Genomic DNA, 23,185 nt, shown 5'->3' with positions numbered 1-23,185 from the left:
TCTGAATTGAAATCATCTATCTCCAAGGTCTGTGCCCTTAACCATCAATATTCTGCTTTCTGAGTGTTTTTTAATAGATTCTAAACATTTTGTTACTGTCATGTTACACCTGAAATCATCAACAGGAATAGATATCTGTTTAGAACTCCCATCTTGGTATAAGTCAGAAATCTATATCCCTTTCCCTAATCCCAGAGATTTTTTTTTTAACCTCATTTTGTTTTTCTCTTTCTGCAATCAGTAATCTCTAATGATATTTGACAATGGGAGACAGAGGTGGATTAGGAGATAGCTAATGAATTCTTTTCCATTTTATTAAAATCATTAATCCAAAGATAAGTCCAAAAGCATAGCCTACCTAACTACATGACTACAAAAAGTATGGAAGTTATTATTTACATATATCTTCAATATAATTATAAAAAGTAGAAAGAAATAACAGATATTTATTGTTGCCCACTCTAACCACCATCCATGGGAGATACATTTTAAAACCCCCAGTGGAGGCTTAAAACCATGAATAATACCAACCCAATATATGCACACTGTAATATCACAATAGTTGATCTGATACACTAGATAGCCACTAAGTGACTAATGGGTAGTGTATACAGTGTGGATACTCTGGACCAAAAGCTAATTCATATCCCAAGAGAGAAGGAGTAAAGTGTATGATCTCATAAAACTAGTCAGAATGGCATAGAATTTAAAATCTAGAAGTTGTTTATTTTTGGAATTTTCTATTTAATATTTGTGGACAATGGCTGGCTTTAGGTAACTGAAACTTTGGAAAGCAAAACCACAGATAAGGGAAAACCACTGTGATTTATAGGTCCCACCCATCTTCATTTTAATCAATCTTTTCTTATTCTTCAACTGTCTAGAAAATATAAAGTATAAAACATAGAAATCTGGAAGTGGATTCTAGCAGGCTACCACTGATAACCCGTCTACCCTCAGATGGGTGGGGAAAGTGTCCTGGCCTGTGTCCACATGTCTCTTAAGACTCAGGATTGGTTATTTCTTGTTTTTACATTCAGTTTTCCCTCTTGCTATTCTTTCCAAGTGCCTTTTATTTTTATTTTATTTGGGGGTGGAGGGAGTGTGGAGGAGGAAGGATGGGGATTTCTAAGGCAACCAAAACATTCTGAAGAGATGAATACACCTGTGATTGCAAAGGTGGTCTCCTAAATATTTGGTAGACTTATCTTTGGATTAATGATTTTAGTAAAATGGAAAAGCTGCTATGTTTTCAAGGATTTTTGCAAAAAAAAAAAAAAAAGGATTTAGCAAATTAAAGGAAAGACCGCATTCACCCAAACATTAGATGGTTACTATAGTTAACATCTGGGCTGCATCCTGACATCGAGAGTTGCTGTGATGAAGTCCAGATGTTAGGGTTTAGCAGTGTTTTTGTGACTCCTAAGCATTTACTGCCTTTGTTGTTGTTGTTTTCCCCACAACCTGATACACAAAGGTTGTTAGAGGAGGGAAGAGAACCTAGTAGATGGCATTGACCCACAGTAACTGGCCTCCTCCTCTTCCTAGGCACACTCTCAAGCCATCACAGGTGTGCAGCCTAGGGGAGGGCAGGTTCCAGGTCGTGCCCAGATAAGGACAATTCCATTCAGTTACTGTTCTCAACTAAAACAGGTGATGTGAGTTGCTAAGTTTTCTCAGGTTTAACAGGACATAGTACAGAAACAGGAAAAGGAATAAAATCAATGGCAAATGTTCCACAATTCTTGGTTGATTTTCTTTTAATCTCAAGTTCATTTTATACAGATGCATAATATACATCTACACATATCTGAACACCACACACATACACTCGCTCATGCTAGACACGCACAATTTTCTAGAGGACGAAAATCACCAATCACACAAGAACAACCATGTTGATGCCACAATGTCGTGATGAGCATCTGAGGACAGTTTGAAAACATCATTATTCCTCTTTGACCTCAGTGCCAAGAAATGAAGAAAATCTCCAAGAAAAATTTCTTCCTTCAGTGTCCACTTTGTGCATTAATTCGTCTAAAGTCTTTTCATGGCTATTCTTATCGTTAATTGATTTCATTTCTTATGCTGATCCCATTTGAGTTCCAAACATTTTATTTCCTGTGTTAATAGCTCTCCTTTGGTTTAATCTAAAGCGATTCTTAAAATCTTCCTAGAGTTAACCCAAGTTCTGTTCTGTTATTACAAATTTGGGGGACTAGATCATAAATGGCTTCCTATTTTCCTCAATCCCTTATATAACTTTTTGGGAACCTTTTTCTACCTTTTTCTACTCCATTATAATGTATTTTAAGATGTATATGGTATTAAAACAGTGAACACATATGACCTCTACCTGAATGGCATCACTTTCTAGTTTAGAATCTTCATTCAATGTGACATTTTTTATAATCCTTAAATCAACTAAATAGAAGTATGGATATAGATACCCTCCTGATTCCCCTGCTTGGGCTATTACCATTTGGCCAGAGGATAAGGGTAATGGGGCAGTTCTTTGTAGCATCACCTAAAAGTGTTTGCTCACTTTTTTTATATATGATGAGCTTCCAATATCTGAAGGTAAACAAGATTCTCTTATCTCCAGGATATATCTCCTTAATTACTCCTACATTTTCTTCTGAGAAAGGGTTTGGGATCTCTGAACAATCTTTTGTGGAAGCCATCTAGATTTTTAATAGTCCTCTTTAGTAAACAAGATATATCTGCTCTAAGCAAAGTAGGCAGGAGGGATTATTAACACAAGCCATAACTGTTCTGTGTGTCATTATTTCCTGCATTGTACTGATGGTTCATGTTGAACTTGTGATCACTATAAGCAAGAGATCCTTTCTGATATGAACAAGAATCCTTAGGCCTAGACTTCATAAGTATGCCACTTGGGATTTGTAATCAAGGATTTTCCATGTAATTTACTCAAAATGTTACTTAGGACAAAATCAAAGGCAAAATTAGAGATCTCCTTTGAGGTCCATATCCTCTTCTACTTAATAATTGGCAATCTTAAAGATTAGCTGCTCTGCCAAAATATGATTCATCCCAACATTCCAACACTCAACCAGACTAAAAGAATATCAGGAGAGTTTTGTAAAATGTTTTGGTCATACCAGGAGGCCTGCCATTTCCTTAGGATAGGAGTTCAACAACTTTTTGAAATGGAATTGCTTCTTATAGAATTGATTTTTCATTTAATTCTTGAATACATCAATATTTCCAAACCAAATTATATTGTCTCTAATAGTATTCACTATACATTGTTTTGTATAGTTCTTCATACACTTAAAAATAAACAGGGCTGGGGATGTGGCTCAAGCGGTAGTGCGCTCTCCTGTCATGGGTGCAGCCTGGGGTTTCCTCCTCAGCACCACATACAAATAAAGATGTTGTGTCCCCGAAAACTAAACAATAAATGTTTTTAAAAAATTCTCTCTCTCTCTCTCTCTCTCTCTCTCTCTCTCTCTCTCTCTAAAACAAAACAAAACAAAACAAAACACCCTTATTGAATCCTTTCAAACAGATTAAGGAAACATATATTATTATTCCCAAAGATAAAGAAACATAAGCTCAGGAAATTGGCTAGAATTTATATCTCATGATTTAAGCTCAATTTTCTTTCAGTTGATAAAACTGGATTGCATTATAGTCACATAGATGGATAAATTTATCCTAAAAGTCATTGTATCCAAGGGTTTTGCCTCAGAGCAACCTAACACCTACTGTGACTGTGTTAGAAGATGCATTTATGAGGAGGTAACTGAGGTTAAGTGAGGTCATTAGGGTGGAGCCTTAGTCCAATAGGATTGGTGTCTTCATAAGCAATACACCAGGAAAACACACATACACATACACATTCACAGAGGAGCGGCCATGTGCTGCTGCAAGGCAGGAAGGGAGGACTCGCTAGAAACCAACTAACCGTGCTGCCACCGTGATCTTGGATTCAGTTGCAGAACTGTGAGAAAATAAATTTCTATTGCTTATGACCCCCACCCTAGAGTGGTCTGTATGGTGGCCTGAGCAAACAGCAGAGCAGTGCACTTCATTGTTAATATCATTACATTTATTTAGTGTAAAGTTTTTTATTCTGTTCGTCTTGCTTTTATGTTATGATTAAAATATCATTTTATGAAATTATGGTGATGATAACAGAAGATTTGGGGGTGATGTAGATTACGGTGCTTACTTTGAATAATAAAAATCAGCCATCTGATCTTGGACTGAAAATACCTTTTAAGTTTTTACTAGTCTAGAGGTCTCGTCATTGGAGGAAAACATGTGAGTGAAGAAATCACACGTTGACCAGCTAGATGACTTCAACCAGGAAAATCTACAAAGAACTCTCCAAAGTCATGACAGAAACTTAGTGAAGCAGATGGAAACAATATTGTTTTGGCAGGGAACAGCAATATGTTGGATCAAAAATAATCAAATTATATTAAAGCAATAAAGAGGCAGTAGGAATGGAACAGAATGATTTGATGGAAACAGTTGTTTAACAAACACATATTTATCCTCCTTCACTTGCCAGATAATTGTGCCAGGCAGTGGGGAGGGGACACAACAGTGAACATGCCGTGTTCCGCACTCTGAAAGGTCTCATTGTCTAGCGCCCAGACAGGGTGAGGAGACCTCGGTGATGGAGATGAGTACAGTGTCCCAGAGCACCTCAAGAGAGAGGAGCCAGCCCAGCCTGGAGGGTACAGATATTTCAGGGATAGTAAATGGCACGTGGAAAGACAAGAAGTCACTGCGTGTGTGACTGAAGAAATGATGTCAGTGGATAACTTGTTAAAGACATTTGCCTGAAAAGAATAAAGAATGCTAAATGGGGATAGTTTGGAATGGACAAGCATTGGTTTGGAGTATGTTTTAATTTTCTGTTCAATGTTTTGTTGTTGTTGTTGTTATTTTGGATTGGGTTGTTTGGTTTTTTAATCAGGATGAGAGTCTTAAGTATGTATTTAAGCTGAAAAGAAGTTGAAGTGAAGCAGAAGGAGGAAGAGGAGGAGTGGAAGAAGAAGAGGAAGAAAATGGAGGAGGAAAGGAAAAAGAAAAAAAAAACCCTTTTGAACGCTGAGAAAGGGATAAGAAATTTGCTAAGGTACCAGCTCAGAAGCCTGGGAGGAAGGTACAAGTGTAGGGTGGTCTTGCTAGGAAGAAGCATCTCTCTCTGGAGAATGATAGATTCACTAGACTGTTGTGGCAGTAGATGACTTGGCAGGGAGTGGCTGGGAGTGTGTTAGTCAGCTTTCAGTTACTGTAACAAATGCCTGAGACAAGTCAACTTAAAAGAGGAATAGGTTTGTTTGATGGGCTTCAGTTTGTTGTTGGGTGGCTTATTGCTTTGGGACCTGTGGTGAGATAGTAGAGGCTGCTGCTCACCTCAAAGTACCTGAGAAGCAAAGAGAGAGGAAAGGAGGAGTCAGGGTCCAAATATCCACTTCAAGGGCTAATTTCTTTCCACTAGGCCCTACTTCCTAAAGGTCCCACCACTTTGCAATAGCACTGCAGGATGACCACCAAGACTTTATTTAACACCTGGGTTTGTGGGGGACACTTATCCAAAGCATAGCATTGAGCTTTATCCTAACTGATAGTCTTCAACATCCTTAATACAGGCTAGAGAATACAGGCTGTTAAAAATGAGTCAGAGTTGGAGATGAATGAGGAAGGTTTAGATAAATCACTGAGAAATTGACAGGGAGAGGTCCAAGGATGAGTACCATCCACCAAGTGTGGGGTATTGGTTCCTGTCTGCAATACAGTGAGGGCTTTCCCCAGCAGTGATAAATGGAGCTGGGTGATAACCTGCTGGAGAAAAGGTGGATTGAAAAGGAAAAGGTGGATTGCAGATTTCATTCAACTTGTTGGTTTCCCTGGTTGGAGGCAGTAGAAACACCAGGAATTGAAAATACATATCAAAAGTAAAGGTGGGTAACAGAGGTGTCTGTTTCTGCCTGTATTTAAGAGAAAGACTGAGTCTGCAGAGGGAGAGAGACAGGAAGAGATGGGATCAGGAGGCAGCATTGGAGTTGAAAACTTCGGAATGAAGCACTCCGGGCCTGTAAAAGATGTGGGCTGCGGCCCAGCGATAGTCCTGGAGTGAAGGATTACAGTGTGGGAAGGTTTCTACAGGGACTTGGCCTCCTCTGCTGGAGTTGGAGTGAAATAGAAGTGTATGAACTAGAGTCAAGTATTTAATGAGAAGAAAAAGCAATTGGAGATTGATTGAGGCCTCAACTCAAAAGTCATGAAAAATAAGGATTAAGAAACAGCCTCTCAGCCAGGTATGGTGGTGTACACCTGTAATCCCAGAGGCTCAGGAGGCTGAGGCAGGAGAATTGCGAGTTCAAAGCCAGCCTTGGCAATGGCGAGGCACTAAGCATCTCAGTGAGATCCTGTCTCCAAATAAAATACAAAATAGGGCTGGGGATGTGGCTTAGTGGTTGAGTATCCCCAAGTTCAATCCCCAGTACCAAAAAAAAAAAAAAAAAAGAAAAGAGAAGAAACAGCCTCTCAGAGAAATTTCTCTTTGTGTATCCAACTTAATGGGATATGGAAAAAAGATAAGGCTGCAAAAGAAGAGATGTGCTAAGTGGGGATCCAGGTCTCCACTAGGACCAGTGGGTGCAGAAACTGCTGCAAATATTGAGAGTATGAAAGAATATGAGGGGTACGGAGAATGGAGATAGGAGAAGAGCAAACACAAAGGAACAGGAGGAAGGAAGTACTGAGCAACAGGATGTAAGACATCATCCATCTACCCCTGAGCACCTGCTCTGTGCAAATACACACTGAGGACCAAGACCAACTTTTAGTCCCTGTTTTGCCAGGAGCCTCAGTGCCAAATGATTGGCATTTTACTTTGTAAATAATGATTCTGGGGAGCAGATGCATGATCTCAAGCTACTGTGAAACTATAGCTAATTATTTTCCAGATGCATTGCAAACAGCATCCCACTGAAATGAATGCAGTTCATAAAATGCTTTTAGCTTCAAGCACTTCACAACATCCCACTGAAATGAATGCAGTTCATAAAATGCTTTTAGCTTCAAGCACTTCACAACATCCCACTGAAATGAATGCAGTTCATAAAATGCTTTTAGCTTCAAGCACTTCTAGGTACTACTATAGGGTACCCAGAATATTAGCAAAATATCACCTAGTTTGGTTAGAAACTTCTTCTAGCACTATTAGGAGCCTTAATTCTATCATAATTAGCCTTTAAGATAAAGCCTGTCTATTCTTTACACTTCTTTGGTCATATTTCAAACACATCTTCCAAAACAGGCATTTGCACCCTCTGAGGGCAGTTAGGCATAGAGGTTATAGAAGTGTTGTCAAATGGCCATAGAGAGTGTAGATCTTGGAGACAGACTTAAAGGATTGAATCCCTGTTCTTACACTTACAATGTGGGTAACTATGGATGGATTCCTTAACCTCTCTCTCCCTTAGCTTCCTCATTTGTAATAAAGTGGGGATAATATGAATTCATCTGTCACATAGGCTGTCATGAGGATTAAATGAGTCACCATAACTAAAGCACTGAGAAAGCTACCTGGTACCTTGGAAATGTTAAATAAGAATTAGTAGTAACTATAGTTGTGTATCGTGTCCTGCTCTTGGACAAGTTTGGTGTCTTTTGCACTTGAGGCTGCTTGGCATGCTAGTGGCCATATTAGCCTTGTGAGTTGTAATTCTGACCTAGAAACAACTGTGCCAAATTGCACAAGCAGATAGTAATGTTTGGCAGTGGCTGAAGTTTTCACTGCTAATGGACCAACTGGAACTGACTTTCACTTGGCATCCCACCAAAGAATGAATCCTTGCCATCCTTTCAGCAATATGCTTGTGTTTTCTCTCTAATATCTTCAGTGGTCATGCATTAAATACTTATGAATGCAATGTCCCTTGCTGGGCAGCAGGTGAATTCCTTGCAAGGTGGTGGAGGACACAGGATATCTGGAAGGTATGCTTGTTAACAGAGGTGTCTGTTTCGGCCTGTGTTTAAGAGAGACACTCAGTCTGGGATTTGTTCATTAGAGTTTTGCAATCCAGGGCCACTTCTAGGTGGGGCACCGTACTGACAACAAAACAGGAATGAACAGTATTTATGATCTAAATGATGGGATGTATTGGTGGTATAACTCTGCTTGACTCACTTGACAGGTGTTATAAATACGTCTCAGGTACTGTGCTAGGTCCTGGGACACAGCTCTACTCTCCAGAATACCTCCCAATATTTAAAAAGGAACTCAGATAAATGTGATAAAGAAATGAGTGTGGCAGTGGTATGCAAGTGGGTGTCGGGTGATGGAATGTGGTCTTGCAGAAAATAGGCAACTAACTGCCTTACTATACTTTTACTCCACTGCCTTTACTATACTTACTATACTATATTTTTGAGAGCATCTTTATTATGAACATAGTTGGAAACTAGGAGACTGCCATCTGTAGCTCTCTGCTCAACAGGATTTATGGATGGGAAATCCAACCAGGGGAGAAGTGAGGGAGGGCATCAGAGTTAACAGGTAATTACAATATAATATAACACACAGGTGAAGAAAAACAGGTCTGACCAAGTCACAATGGGATCACAGGGGAAGATACTTAGCTTGGTCATAAGCCGCAGGGAAGGTGGCTTAAAGTCAATCAGATGAAGAGAAGTAGGAAGGAGTTTCCAAACAGCAGGAACAAAAGCAGTCACTAGGTGTGTGCAGTACAGTAAAGTAGAAGATGGATGTGGAGGTGGAAGAACATGAATGTCATTCAAGTCTTGCATGTCCTACCAGCAGGCAAAGGCAAAGACCTTATCTTAGAGAGTGGAGAGTCATTAAGAGTCACTGCAGACATCTAGTTGAAAGATTAAGAGAACTTGAATGAAGGAAGCGTAGCTCACTTGGCAGTGAAGGGGGATTTGAGAAATGTTTAGAAAGTAAAATAATGCACTTGGGGATTCATTGGGTGAGTGGATTGTAAGAAAGGGAGAAGTCTAGGTTGCTATCAGGTTCTCACTCTGGATGCTTAGAGAAATGGAGATTCCCTGAGATGGGAAATTTCAAAATGGAAACAGGGTAGGGAGGAAACCAGGATTATGTGGTTCCTGTGGTCATTTGTGTGTCTAGGCCCAGCGAGAAGGTACATGAATGAGTCTAAACTTGAGAGAGAAGGTAGGGCAGAAGATATCCACTTGGAAGTCATCAGCAAACAGGAAACAAATGAGATAGATTATCCCAAAAGAGCATGAGAAAGACAGATTTTTTTCTCCCTTTGGCCACAAAAATGCAGATGTTGCCAGTAACTTGAAATACTTCATATCTGATGGCCTCAATCTTCTGAATGAAAAAGAAGACAAGGTTTATCTATTGAAAGTGGAGCCCAAATACTGAGAAAAAAATTAGGACAATCAACAAAGAGAACAAGTAAATACAGAACTCAAAAAATAAATAAATAAATAAAAACAAAACAAAATTGTCCTGTTGGTACTATGCACGCTTTTGAAATTGTTCCTGATATCAAAATGCCTTCAGCTTCCTCTCTGAAATGGTAATCCTTGGTCTCATTCCCTAAACAGGCAAGAAGAGTGCTAAAATCATGTTAGGGTCATACTCTCTCTAATCTCAGGAACTCACACAGTTAATTTCAATTCCTTCAGATTTTTGTACATTGAACATCACTAAGCAAGAAATCACTGAGCAAGGAAACCATTAGCCATCTCCAAATGCAAGCCTTCACAAATAAAAACACTTATAGAAGAGTGGGGAAGAATTGTGTTCTTTTTTTCTTTTCCCTCAATGTTTAACATTCATTATTCTAAAACATCTCAACAATCCGTATGTATGTCAGGAACAGTTTCCAAAGGGTGATAGACACCAGGCTCCTTCTGCAAGACTTCATTACTTTACTTGGGTCTGAATCACAAGGAATTCAGAGTACTGATGCTGCAGGAAAGATGTCTTTCCAAGGGGAATTGGCAGAGAATGTGAGCAGAAAGTCTAAGAAGACAAGATGAACAATCTTCTCACATAAGCATGTGTGTGCCTAACAGACACTAACAGTGTAATGTCATATTGGGGTGCACACCTTTTTAAATTTTTTAATCCTGTAAAAGGGGCCTGTCTAGTAAAAAGAGCTGAAATTCCCTGGTTTAAATAATCCTAATCCATGGATAATCCTCACCTCTCCCTTCAGGGACTGCAGTTGCCTTCCCCAGGCAAACTTCATCAGAGCTCTCAAGAGTGAGCCAAATGGACAGATCTGAGTTTCACCCCCTTAATGAAGCATGGTGAAGGACCAAAAGGCAGCCTGCTAAAAGATAAAATAAAAGGCACCCAGGGTCTTCATGTTCCAAGTGGCTAATTGGCCCCTAAAAGATAGCACTGTGTTAATACCTATGGATTCCTAACAGAACAGCAGGGTCCCCCTGAAGAAGACCTTACCAACTGGGGGTCACCACAGCAGTGAGATTCTCAGCTCATGTCCTTTGTCCCTATTGAAAGCACTGCCACTTTTCTTACTGTTACTTTGCCATTTAGAGGACTTGTGGGATAGGAGTGGGGGCTGGGAGAAGAGGGAAGAGAAAAAATTTTTCTTTATGTTTTCTCTGCTACCTACAGAGACTCTGACCAAAATATTAATTTTGCAGGTATCTTCTTTTTATGGCCTACCATTGCATTTGATCTATAATATCAAACACATTTTTTTTAAAAAAGGTACAGTGAAATGGAAAACCCGAATGCCATAGAAAAGGAAACCAGAAGAAAAAAAAAATATATCCCAAATCAGGTTAGAAAGTGTGCACAGAAAATCTTGCATCCATGTGAGACTGCTACCCATTTGTTCACACTAAAGGTGTTTGCAGTAGATATTTGCATAATAATACCTTCTTCAGTGGCCTTTCCTTAACTGTTTATTGAAAGCCCTTCTGGCTGTTCTAATAGTTTCTAAACATCTGCTTTTATTTCAGGTGAAGAGAAGTTCAAAGTGTGCCTATGAAGATCGTATAAATCCATAATTTGACTTCCTAAAGTCCCCTGACTGAAATGCACTATTTCTCAGCTAGACCTTGAGTCCATGCAAGAATATAACTTGAATTGTATAATGAATTTGAGATTTATAAAAAACTCCACTGTTTTCTCCTTTTTGCCCCAGCTCTCCTCCCTCTCTCTCCTGGTAGGCTTATTCCTGTTTTGTCTTACTCCTTCTTTGGGCTTCTTTGCCTTTTCCTTCTGGGCATCCTGAATCTGACAAGAGCAAGGAGCCTAAAACTAATGAACACGACTCATAGTTTAATACTTGACATTTGGAACCACATTCAAACAGCCTCCATCTGTGTTGGTAGCACGTGTCCCCAAGGAAAGTTCCAACTGTGTACATGTGGGGATCTTCTTAGAGCAAAGATAGTTTCAAATTAAAGAGAATATCTGCATTTAAATAGAAATCAACTATTAACAGCTTGATTATCTGAAATAGCCAAAAAAAAAAACAACCCACAAAAAAACAAAAAAACATTGTTGATTGATCAGTGCATCCTTTTTTTTCCACCAAAGTTAAAATGATTTCAAGGACCACTAGATGAGCCACATGACTATCACACAACACAGATGAGGGTCATTTTTACCTTCCTTTGAACTACCAGCCCTTTGTTCACCTTTGAACCTGGGTTAAGCCCATTACTTATTCCAAAGCTTTTGTGGCTTAGAGGACACTGTGGTGGGAAAAGAGCAATCCTGTTCTGTAATCTGCAAAGAGATACACACAGATCTCTAGACACATCTCCTCCTTCAGGTGAAACTTCCATAGTAGGTTGAAGTTTCTTCCTTTGGAAGTTTCCATAAAGGGCTAAGAAACAAAGTCTTTCTAATCTTGTTCCCATGCGTCTGTGTATTTGAAGATTAAGATTATTTGTGTTTAGAGAGCACAGTGGCCACTTAGATACCTCTCCAGCGGGCAGAGGCTGAAGGGGTACGTTAATGTTTATCACTGGCATCAAGCCAAGCATTACAGAAATGCAAGTTTCCTTGGCTTACGTCCTAAACTCTGCTTTCTCTCTTGACTGACTTCAAGTCACCTTGTAAATTGTTTTGTTGTTTGAGCAGTACATTTCTCTCTGGGTTGCTGCGATTCTGCGAGAATCAATATTTTAACACTTTTCTGGAAAACTCTGCTTTTCTAATACTGGACCTCACTGGATTCTCCTTTGAAGTTGGAGAACATGAGAACATGGCACATGGCCTGAGATTACACATTCGGATTGCTTCCCTCTTGAGACTCTGCCCAGGTATGAGTGTGCGTGTGTATAAGTCTGAGCTGGTTAATTGTTTCTTTGGTTGTTTAGGGCATGTATGATGTTGTCCTGGATCCTTACTTTAGTCCCTGAATGTGTTACACACTGAAGAAGGCTGTTCCACAGGTGCGGATCCAACATGCCTCCCTGACCTCTTGCTTGGCAGTTACGTGCCTATGATCAGTTGGAGAGGATGGAGTGACAGACCCTAGTCTGATCTTTTCCTACTTGCCTGGCCCTGTATAATACAACCCAACACCCAGCTTTAGTTACCATGGGCTTTTCACTCTTCCCCATATATCTTATAGCAATTCTTATCTTAACTCCTCTGCCTGCACAGGATCCCGATACTGAAATACTCACACCCACCCTTCTCTGATGATCTAACACTTTGTGATATGCAATTAAGCCTTTATTCTAGGAAGCCTCCCTAGCCACTGCACCCAACAACTTGTAATTGTTTTTTCACAGTGAACACCAGATGACCCTATTACTAGCTGCGCTTTGTAGACTGGAGATAAGAAACCTATTATTCTAGGTACAAGCACTTAAAATCCTCTTTTCCAACTTCCTTTGTATATAACACAAAAAAAGAGGAACACCAAGTGACTGTATATTCAGAACCTGACTTACTAATCATACCATGCTGCCTGGTTTTGATTCAGCTTTCCAACTTGACTGTGTGCTCTCATCCTGGATCTGTCTTCATTCTATCTCCATGTCCTCCCTGGCAGAATGCAATGCACACAGTAGGCTCAGCACAGCTAGCACCGCTTCTGATTATTCGAGATAAGGCCACACCCCTCCTGAAAGCATACCTCAAAGCACACGTACATCATTTTAGAGGAATGATATTGATGAGCTTCCAGGAAGTCAGGCTGTTTCCAGTGCTTGCTGCGCAACCCAGAGGCACAGCTGGCAGGCTCTGCTCCGCTCAAGGCATCAGCCAAGAGGACACCTGGGAGCTGAAATCTAGCCTGACCTCAGATCCTCACGTCCCGTAGGGGAGCTAGTAGACCCTGAGGGAGGGAGGGCTTTTCTGATTTGTTAAACGTACTGATACTTCACAGGACAGGGACTCCTAAGAGGGCACCTTTTCTGATTTACATAGAGGTTCCCAGTGACTTAACAAGAATTCAAGTATAACATGTCGAGAGGAAAGATGATCAAAATGAGTTTATTGACCTGGTAGATAATAGTTCCATATTATCACATGTCTATAGAGATAGAGATTAATTTTTTAGATTTCCCTCAAGATAACAAATTACATGTCCATCTATAAACACATTTTGATACATACATACGTATATACAGAGAGAGAGAGAGAGATGAAGAACTTGATTGTGGGTGAAAGTGAAGACAAATGTAAACCTATCAATATTTATTTATTTCAAAGGATGTCAGAACCATCTCTCTCTCTCTCTCTCCCTCTCCCTCTCCCTCTTTCTCTCTCTGATTTCTTTCTGTGTATTAGGTTAGTACTATTTAGAAACTATTGGTTATAACCCGCAAAACTTGTATGTTCCACTCTGGAGATACTACAGCTATTTCTCCAGTGTGGCCAGAAAGACCAACAAGGTCCTAAGTCCCAGGTAATTAAAGTAAAAGTTCCCCCCTCTTCGGCATCACTGTGTGCACCCTCCCCTGATTATTGTGTGTATGTGTGTGTGTGTGTGTGTGTGTGTGTGTGTATGTGCTTGCGCGCGCGCACTTTTCTTTCCCCGTGCACTGTTGGTCCTTGAAAAAGAAAGCAAAACATCAGAAAGGGATGTAAGGACTTCTGAGTGAGAATAATTTTATACAATCATGAAAGGTTAGAATTGGAAAGGACCCTGAAGCTGTCTAGAAGCTACCTCCTCATTTCACAGAGAAAATCGAAATCTGAAAAGTTTCCATGGTATGTACTTCATTTCTTATTTTAGAAAGGCCAGGTCCCTTTCAGGACCAACCCATGTTTCTTCTCTCCCCAGATTGCTAGAAGCCAGGAGGATCGTGGGCAAGCCTTCCTTGGGCAAGTGGCAGATCTGTCCCTGCAGAGATAGATGATCTCATATGACTGACCTCATAATATTGACCTAATATTGAAATAAATATTATTAATTCATTAAAATACAATTATAATAGGTATTATTAAATATCATAATTAAAATAATTGAATATTTATTATTAAATATTAAATATCTATTTATTTCAGTAAACTCATAATAAAAAGTTATAATCATTACCTGTGACACCATTTATCCTAAATGGTCCTAATTTACTTATTTCTCGGGCCATCTCCAAAGCAAGTACAATAAGATTAACCTCTCTCAGAGTTATAACAAGAATATTGTCAGAGTTCAATAAATTTTTTAAAAATCCAAAAATTCATGGTTTAATACAGTCAAATGCATTACTATTCTCTTTTGTTCACTGTAGATGTTATTGTAGGTGGTTTTCCTATGATGAGTAAAACAAGTACATGTCCATGTTGACACATTAATTTGTGGGTTAGGGATTTTAGGTTTCAGTTCAGTTTTAACATCAGTTTACAAAGAGAAGCAGACAGAATGTTGTAGTCAACATATTTTACAATAACACCATTCACTGATGTCAAGCAACTCAGATTGAGAATGATTTAAAAAACCAAGAAACTAAACCAATAAATCCAGTCCTTGAAATCAATAGAAAATCAAGAATCTATAACAATCAATATTGAAAAAGTACATGGGACTCAAAAGAAAATATATTTAAAGACAGATTTATACATTTCTTGATCTTGCAACATTTTACAGTACCAAAAATCTACAACAGAGTCTGCCTTCAGCATTCTCTTAATCCTTACATAAGTTAGTGACTTTTTCTGTTAAACATAATTTTAAAATTTTTTATTGAGCATATTTTACATTTGCCATAGATAATTCATAACTTCAAAAAACAGATAGCAGCTATCATAACTAAATTGGCTGCTAATAAACAAAAGCTTTGAAAAATTGGTTAGTATCTTAATAGCTTTTTAAATTTTTTTTTTTTTGTGTGTGTGTGTGTGTGTTGTCTTCTACTCCTGCTTCTTGATTCTTACTGTCTTGTGTATTAAGTGCAAAGGCTTCAGTTTTCAGACAGTCCTCCTGAAAGCTGCTGTCATCTATTTATAGTTCTTTCCATCCTTCTTGCTTTAATGGATGCTTTTAAAGCTGTTAGAAATTAAAGGTCACCATGACTGAATGTGTATGTGACAATTTGTTCAAATTAACTTATTACTGTGCTCTGGTGGGTGAAGATGGGCCATCTGGCTCCATTTCTTAGGAAATACCCTCCAAAAGAATGGTTCTGGAGAAGGCTTAACTATCTTTCTAACTTAAGGAAAAAAAATAAATCTTCAGTTGTCCTCTGGATTAATTATTGTTAAAGTTTAGTTTAAGGGACTCTTCCCCTCTCTGTCTCCTCTATTTCTGATAGAAATTAACCCAGAAGATCAATTGTATATGTAAATTTGGAATATCACTCATAGAAGAAATTTGTCCTTCTGTGAAGATGAGAACAGATAAAAGTTAAAGATATTGAATATTTAAAAGTTTCTTCTTGACCGTAAGCCCCTAAGGGGAGTGCAAGGAATTCTGTCCACATCTTCCTGGTAACATCCCAAATGCAAGGGATGTCAGCTTTCAGAGTTATTATCTCATCTTATAACTATCAATGTTTCAGGGTTGTCCTTGGCCCATGGACCACACTCCATTGTCAAAAATGACATTTTGGTAGCTCATTTTCATCTGTAAAATTAAGAAATAGATAATTAGATATTTTTAACTGCCTCCCAACCAGCTTTTCACTGCTAAACGGATACACTTATAAAAATTCAAGCAAATCCAAACATGCTTTCATTATTAAATTACTATATAAGACTGTCTCATAGTAAAAATAATCAAAAGATAGCAGCCATCATAACTAAATTGGCTGCTAATAAACAAAAGCCAAATAAGAGAAAGACTTAAAAGACTAGGGGCTATAGACCCCAGAATTCAGTCTTAACTGCTTGTGTTTTTACTAAGGTTTTCAAAATATTTTGTGGTTTGGCTTCTTTTAAAGTAATATGATTTACAAATCATTTGTTTTTGTTTTTTATGACAAATTTCTCTTTTCTTTGCCAAGACCCCATGCCAAAACAATTCCCACAAAATTCAAATTTCAACATTTGTGAGTGTTATCTGACTGTGACTTCAGAGTTTAATTCTTCAATCTTCCTGTAATCACTGAACAAATAAAACTTGCACACACCATTATTTTATTTTATGTGGCCAATGTTTAGAGAAGGAACCAAGCAAAGATGTCATACCACTTCAGACTGTGTCCCTCTGGGGTGGTAATGCCAAATGACAATTCTCTTCATTTTTAATAACTTTTACAGATTTCCATATCTGCAGAACTTGTCTTCATGAGCTGTTATTTCATAATTAATAACATAGCCAAAATCTAAGCCCTAATTAAAATTTATTTCTGGAACCCCATCAGAATTAGAAGATGACACTTATTTAAACAGGAGGTAGGCTTGAAATAGATCCACTCTAAATTGCCTAACTATTCTCCAAATGTTTTAATGGAACCTGTATTTGACTTCAACTAGTGGATGAAGGATCTAATTTGAAAATAATTGCATGCTGTTGTCAACTTTGTAAAGGACATTTAAGTTAAATGAAAAATAACTGCAGCATGACTGAAGGTTTTACCCTGAACTGTACATTCTCCATTATTTTAAAAATAAGAAAGAAAAAGGAAAAAATAAGAAATAAATTTAATCATTATAGCTTGTGAGTGGTCAAGACTTTGCAGGCAGTTGATATTATTATGTTAGCATCACAGAGAGATGATAAACCAATAGAATCTACCTCCCTGCCAACAGACCCTCAATTTAAGACTTTCTTGTTGTAAAGATTGATGACATATGAAGGTTATATTTATTTAATGCTGAACAGCTGGATGGAAACAAATAATTCAGGCCTAAGTATCAAAACATTGTGCTAACAAAACATCCAGATGACAAGCCAAATTGTTCCACTTTCGCTTACATGTTTAAATATCATATTGAAACTGAAGCAACATAGTAGAAGATGAGGATCTTGCAGTCTCACATACTGATTGTGAGATTATAGGACCTTCATTTGAAATTCTTGTGGAATATATTCTTTTCCTGAGCAAACGATCCTCTGTGGAATGTGCTCCATAATGGGAGCAAAACATGAAAAATAATATTCAGTTTTTAAAATACCTTATGAGAAAAAGATTAACTGTTAGGGTAAAGCATACTAAAAAAATACTGAATTTTTTTTCTTTTGTTCACTATAGAAAGTATGTGTGTATACATACATAAATATGTATAAATATGTTTTCACATATATCATAAAACATATATGAAATGAGGATAATGATGGCCAGGAATTAGGCACAAATGTATACCAGAATTGTAAAATATCTGTTTGATAGTAGTCAAAGTGTATATTTTTCATATTGTTTTTCCAATATGTCATCATTTCTTTGTAAAATATTATTGCTTATTTAGGGAAAGCAAACAAACAGAAGATCTTTATTTTAGTTCTGATTAGAAAGAAAAAAAATCTAGGGGACAATATATGAGATACATAGCCATTGCTAAAAAATTGTATCTAAGGCAATATGGTATTTGATGCATGTAATAACTCTTATGTGAATTAAAATTCCAGAAATGATGAGGTAAACATCAGTCTCTTGAAACTGCCAAAGCAACATTAATGTCACTTGGAATGAATACGGGGCATAGGGAAGCATCCTCTTAATCATCGCTGTCTTCTCACTTCTGTAAGGCTGTGTTGGATCCTCCGAGGAATGGAGTAAGGATCACTGCCTGTTTACTTTGTGTGTGTGTGATCGACTATGGAGAAAGCTGGGCTGTCTCCACACACACCATCCCCTCCTCAGACTTCAGCATCTGTTCCCTACCCTTTAAGCCTGGCCACTTCCACTAATGATGCCACTGATGCCATACTGTGTCTGCTCCCACACCAGTGGCCAGCTGAAATAGGATCACCTCCTTATTTCAGAGAACAGACACCACCACACTAACCAAAGAACTAAGAAGTCACAAATGGCCATTAAAAGAGTCTTAGGGTGGGGAAAAGTAAACACTGTGGGCCAGATTAATATGCCAGATATGCCGAGATTCTTGCCTTATTGGTACTTTTCTGGAGACACCAAAACCTGAACACAGCAGTCAATATAAATATCTGCCAGGGCTCAAATTATAACTCAGCATGTCTACATATGACATCATAACTCAAAGTTTATACTTTCATAGAGTACTTTCAAGATAAAGATCAAAACATGCCTTCACAAATAAAGTACATTTTAAAACGAATTTGCTGCCCAGATGCACACTGTACTTAATCTGGTTTACTGTGAGTTTGGAAAAGCTATATCTCAGTCTCCTCATCTGTTAAATCAGAGAATTGGAAAAGATAACTGCTGCAATGTGTCCCTGCTCTAACAATCTTGAACTTACAGTGTACAGGATTGTGAAAAGTCAGGGACCAATAAAAATGAAAGAAATTTCCAACTCTTTGCTTTTCTGTATTTTTTAATTTTCCTACAGTTTTTAGGGCATGCATTATTTTTATAAACTAGGAAGGAACAATTGATTTGTATATTTTAAAAATTCAAAATATACAGGAATATAGGGACTCCAGAGATCATGTCATTGAACTAGTGAGGGCTGCTATATTTCCCAACCTTTAAGCATGGCCATTCCCACTCATGATACTGTTTAACCACTAATATTGGTTTTGCCATATGCTGTCCTCATTAGTAAATGAGGCTATTGACCAAGTCCCTTTGACTCCAGGAGTAATGCTCTTTGGTGACACATGAAAAACATTAAATATAACATGGCAATTATACCCACCAGTTAACAACAATTTAAACACTCATTTTTTGCATCTTCCTATCAGAATTTAAATGGAATAGCATCCAGCAGTAAAAGCAAAAATTTCAACAACTTGAAGGTCAGACACTTATTTGTAAAGTCCACAACTCCTGCAACAGAGCAGCTCTACTTTTACCTGTGCTGAGAGCACTAGCCCATGATTCTGGAGCTCTCTTTTTTCTCCCAGCAGCTAGCCATGTGTGTTTGTGACACAGTGGCCTACCACAAAGCAAAGTGACAAATGCCTAATACACTTTGACCTGATGCTTCTTCTCAAAGTGGAAAAAAAAAAAAAAATCCCAAACTCTCCATGAGCAAAGGCCCGTATCTAGATTGAAGCCCTTTTTATGTCCACTCCACTTAGTCTCTCTCTCCTTCCCAAGTACCACACCTAAAAGAGGAAGAGTGATATCAGCTCCCCTGGATTTATTGCCATCTGATCTTCCTTTGCCATTTACTTTTTCAATTTTATCTGTATCATGAAACAAACATACAATGACTTTTGGTGGGGAAATGCAGTAAACTAGCAAAAGCCAATTTTCTCATGCACCCAGTAGGACTCCCCAGGTGTTCTTGACTCTTGGCTGTGACCCCTTTCAGCTTGCCCTCTGCTCACACCAGCAAAGACTGAACATAGTATTTATGAAGATACCCAATAATCACGATTTACTGGCTGGGGAGTGCAAGAAAAGCTTTATTGGCTGGTATTAGTCAAACATCAAAGTCCTTTCTTAGAAAGCAGTGCCGTTTCCCGCCTGTTTGGTGTGCATGAAATCAGTGAACCTAATAAAGTAGGAAAGGCTCATTAGAAAGAGCAACAAAGTTCCCAGTGTCCTTTATGAGCAGGCAGCAACCACAGAAGAGATCAAAGCCTCCCTCTGTCCCAGTGTCCATACATCTGTTTTCTTTTTATCCAACGTGTTATTTGGTTAGTTGTTTGACAACATCAAAGCTTTTGGCCATTAGGTTCTTGGGTCCACGTGGGACCAAATTCATTTTACTAATCCATCTGGTGGTCTAAGATGTAAATGTTTTCAATAGCTACAGATCACCAATTTGAGTGAAATGAACGTATCCAGAATTTATCATGAGTTTTGAGAGCCAGGTTCTCTTTATCAGGCTGGAAGTAAGAGTTTCTTAGTTCATTGTAAAATCACCTGTTTCTCCCCGAGGAATTGTTATATAAAATTTATAATCCAGGAAAAGGAGAATTTTCTTTGTCTCTCTTCCTCTTTCTCTTCTTTTCTTCAGCCTCCACCTCTTCCTTCTCCTCTCCCTCCCTCCATCATTACTGAGTTATAATTTATGTACTGTACGATTTGCCCATTTAAAGTACACCCTTCAAGAATAGTATACAGAGTTGTGCAATCTTAGAACATTTTCATCACCCCAAGAGAAACTCTATTTGCTCTCCAATTTTTCCCAAACTGCCCCACAATATAGTGTGAGGCAGCTCCTAATCTGTTTTCTGTCTCTGTGGATTTGCCTTTCCTAGTTATTTCATATAAATGGAATCATACAATGTGTAGTCTTTCATGACTGCCTTCTTTCACTTAATATAATACTCCAAGGTTCAGAATGTTGTAATCTGCAATATTTTTTTCCTCACATAGTCACAAGATATTCCATTGCAAGTGTATACCACTACCTGCCACATTTAGCCATTTATCAACTGATGGACATTTGGGTTGTTTCTACTTTTGGACTATCATAAGTAATGTTGTCATGAACATTTGTGTACAGGTAATTGTGTGAAAATCTAATTTCATTACTCTTGAGTATACACTAGGAGTGAGATTCCTGGGTCATATGGTAACTCTTTTGAGGGACGGCTAAACTGTTTTCCAAGGCAGCTTCACCTTTTAATATTTTTACCAGCATTGCAGGAGCATTTCAGGTCCTCCACATCCTCACCAGTTCTTGCTGTTATCTTTTTTATTATAACCATGCTAGTGGATGCAAAGTGGTATCTGTCAGTTTTGATTTGCATTTTCCATTTTGTATTCATGGCTAATGATGTTGGGCATGTTTCCATGCTTACTGATTATTTGTATGCTTTTCCCAAAGAAATGTCTATCCTGTTTTTTTGTTGTTATTGTTGTTGTTGTTGTTTTGTGTTTTTTTGTTTTTTTTGTTTGTTTGTTTGTTTTTTTTTGCGGTTGTGGGGATTGAATCCATGGGTGCTGTATCACTGAGCTAAACCCCCCAGCCCTTTCTAATTTTTATTTTGAGATAGTTGCTCAAGCTGGCCTCAAAATTGTGATCCTCTTGCCTTAGCCTCTCGAGTTGCTGGGATCACAGATACCTGACATTGTGCTGGGCTTCTTTGTCCATTTTTTAACTGACTTATTTTTTATAATTAAATTATGAGATCTCCGTATATTCTAGATACAAATCATTTACCAAATATATAATCTGCAAAATCTCTTTTCCTTTTTAATTTTATTGAGATGTTCCCTGGTAATTATTTCCTGTTTTCATGAACAGGAAACTCCTTAAAAAGGAATCATGATTCACAATAGAGTAAATAAAGTGAATTTCGAAATCCTCTTTGCCAATTATACAACACCGTCCCCACTAAAAAAAAAAAAAAAAAAAAAAAAAAATCCTACTAATAACACTGGAACTTTGTAAGTACAGTTACTATTATCACTTCAGTTTTGCTCCAATATATTTACATTTGTTTATCCTGGTATACATAATCTCCTGTAGTCTTCCTGACATTTCTGTGAAATATTATAGTTATCCCTTTTATTCCATTTATTAATGAAAAACTGGATGTTTGGGAAACATGCAGTTAGACATATTCAATAAAGTGTGTGCTTTAGTCAGCTTTTTTGTTGTTGTTGTTCCTATGACCAAAATATCTGACAAGAACAATTTTAGAGGAGGAAGAGTTTATTTGGTGCTCACAATTTCAAAGGTCTCAGTTCATAATCAGCCAGTTCCATTGTTCTGGGACCAAGGTGGGGCAAAACACTATGGTGGAAGGCTGTGGTGGAGAAAAACAGCTCAGAACGTGACAATCAGGAAGGAGAGAGAGAGAGAGAGAGAGAGAGAGAGAGAGAGAGAGAGAGAGAGACTGAGACCACACACTCACACACTCCTCTCACCAGGGACAAAATATATACCCAATGTCCCATCTCCTTCAGCCACACCCTGCCTGCCTAAAGTTACCACCCAGTTAATTTCTATCAGCAGATAAGTGCCCTGATTAGATTAAGATAAGATTGTTTCACACATGAGCTTTTGGGGACACCTCATATTTAAACCATAATATGTTATCATATTTAAGGCAAAATTTAGCCTAAAGACCAGCTATATAAATGACAAAATATACAGGCCAAACTTTATATAATTAAACACAAAATCACCAAACCACTATGTAAATGATTCATTCTACAATTTATCCATTTGTGTATAAGGCCTAAATGTGAGAAGAAAAGTAAAACAATTGTGTGTCATAATAAACTGGCCATAGTTATCACTGCCTGGTATCAAACATTTAGAAAACTTCATTTATCTTTTGTCATGTCTTACAACACATAAAGTTCTGTGCTCCTGAAAAGAAACATTAATGTTGGAGAACTCAACATGACCATAGAGACAATACCTCGATTCTTTTTATGACAGTGATGGATTCACTTGAGACAATAATGCACACTTCTTGCCACTAACTTACTGTACCATGATATGCAACCATAAACCTCTCATGGCCCCCAATAAATGAATAAATGATGGGACATAAAAGATGTGACCTCTTGGCATCTAAATAAGAAAGAAGTAGGCAGTAATGAGTCAATGATGCAATTACTTTTGGCTAATCACTAGGTGAGATGATGTGTGTAATGAGATGATGTGTGTGGAAATTTGCCTCCTCACAGTAGTACACGGTGATTCTAGTTCATTCTATACCCAAAACTTTGACTTGGACTACCCTAGAGAAACTCA

At 38.1% G+C, this 23,185-nt stretch overlaps 1 protein-coding gene across 7 annotated transcripts in view; it reads left to right on the top strand.

Moving 5' to 3' along the window:
• DLC1 (DLC1 Rho GTPase activating protein) overlaps positions 1-23,185 on the top strand; it is a 391,806-nt gene that overhangs the window by 247,264 nt on the left and 121,357 nt on the right. The window contains exon 6 of one of the 7 annotated variants that reach the window (XM_081269386.1): positions 10,987-11,046. The exons of the other annotated variants lie outside the window; for them this stretch is intronic. Coding sequence (XP_081125512.1) covers positions 10,987-11,015 — 29 coding nt within the window. The 3' untranslated portion in view covers positions 11,016-11,046. Of the gene's footprint in view, positions 1-10,986; positions 11,047-23,185 lie in introns of those variants that run through there. 7 annotated transcript variants of the gene reach the window in all.

Source organism: Spermophilus citellus (assembly GCF_964194105.1).
Source record: "Spermophilus citellus genome assembly, chromosome: 16".
Lineage (NCBI taxonomy): Eukaryota > Metazoa > Chordata > Mammalia > Rodentia > Sciuridae > Spermophilus > Spermophilus citellus.
Note: the sequence above shows the minus strand (reverse complement) of the source record. Positions and strands in the feature narration are given on the sequence as shown.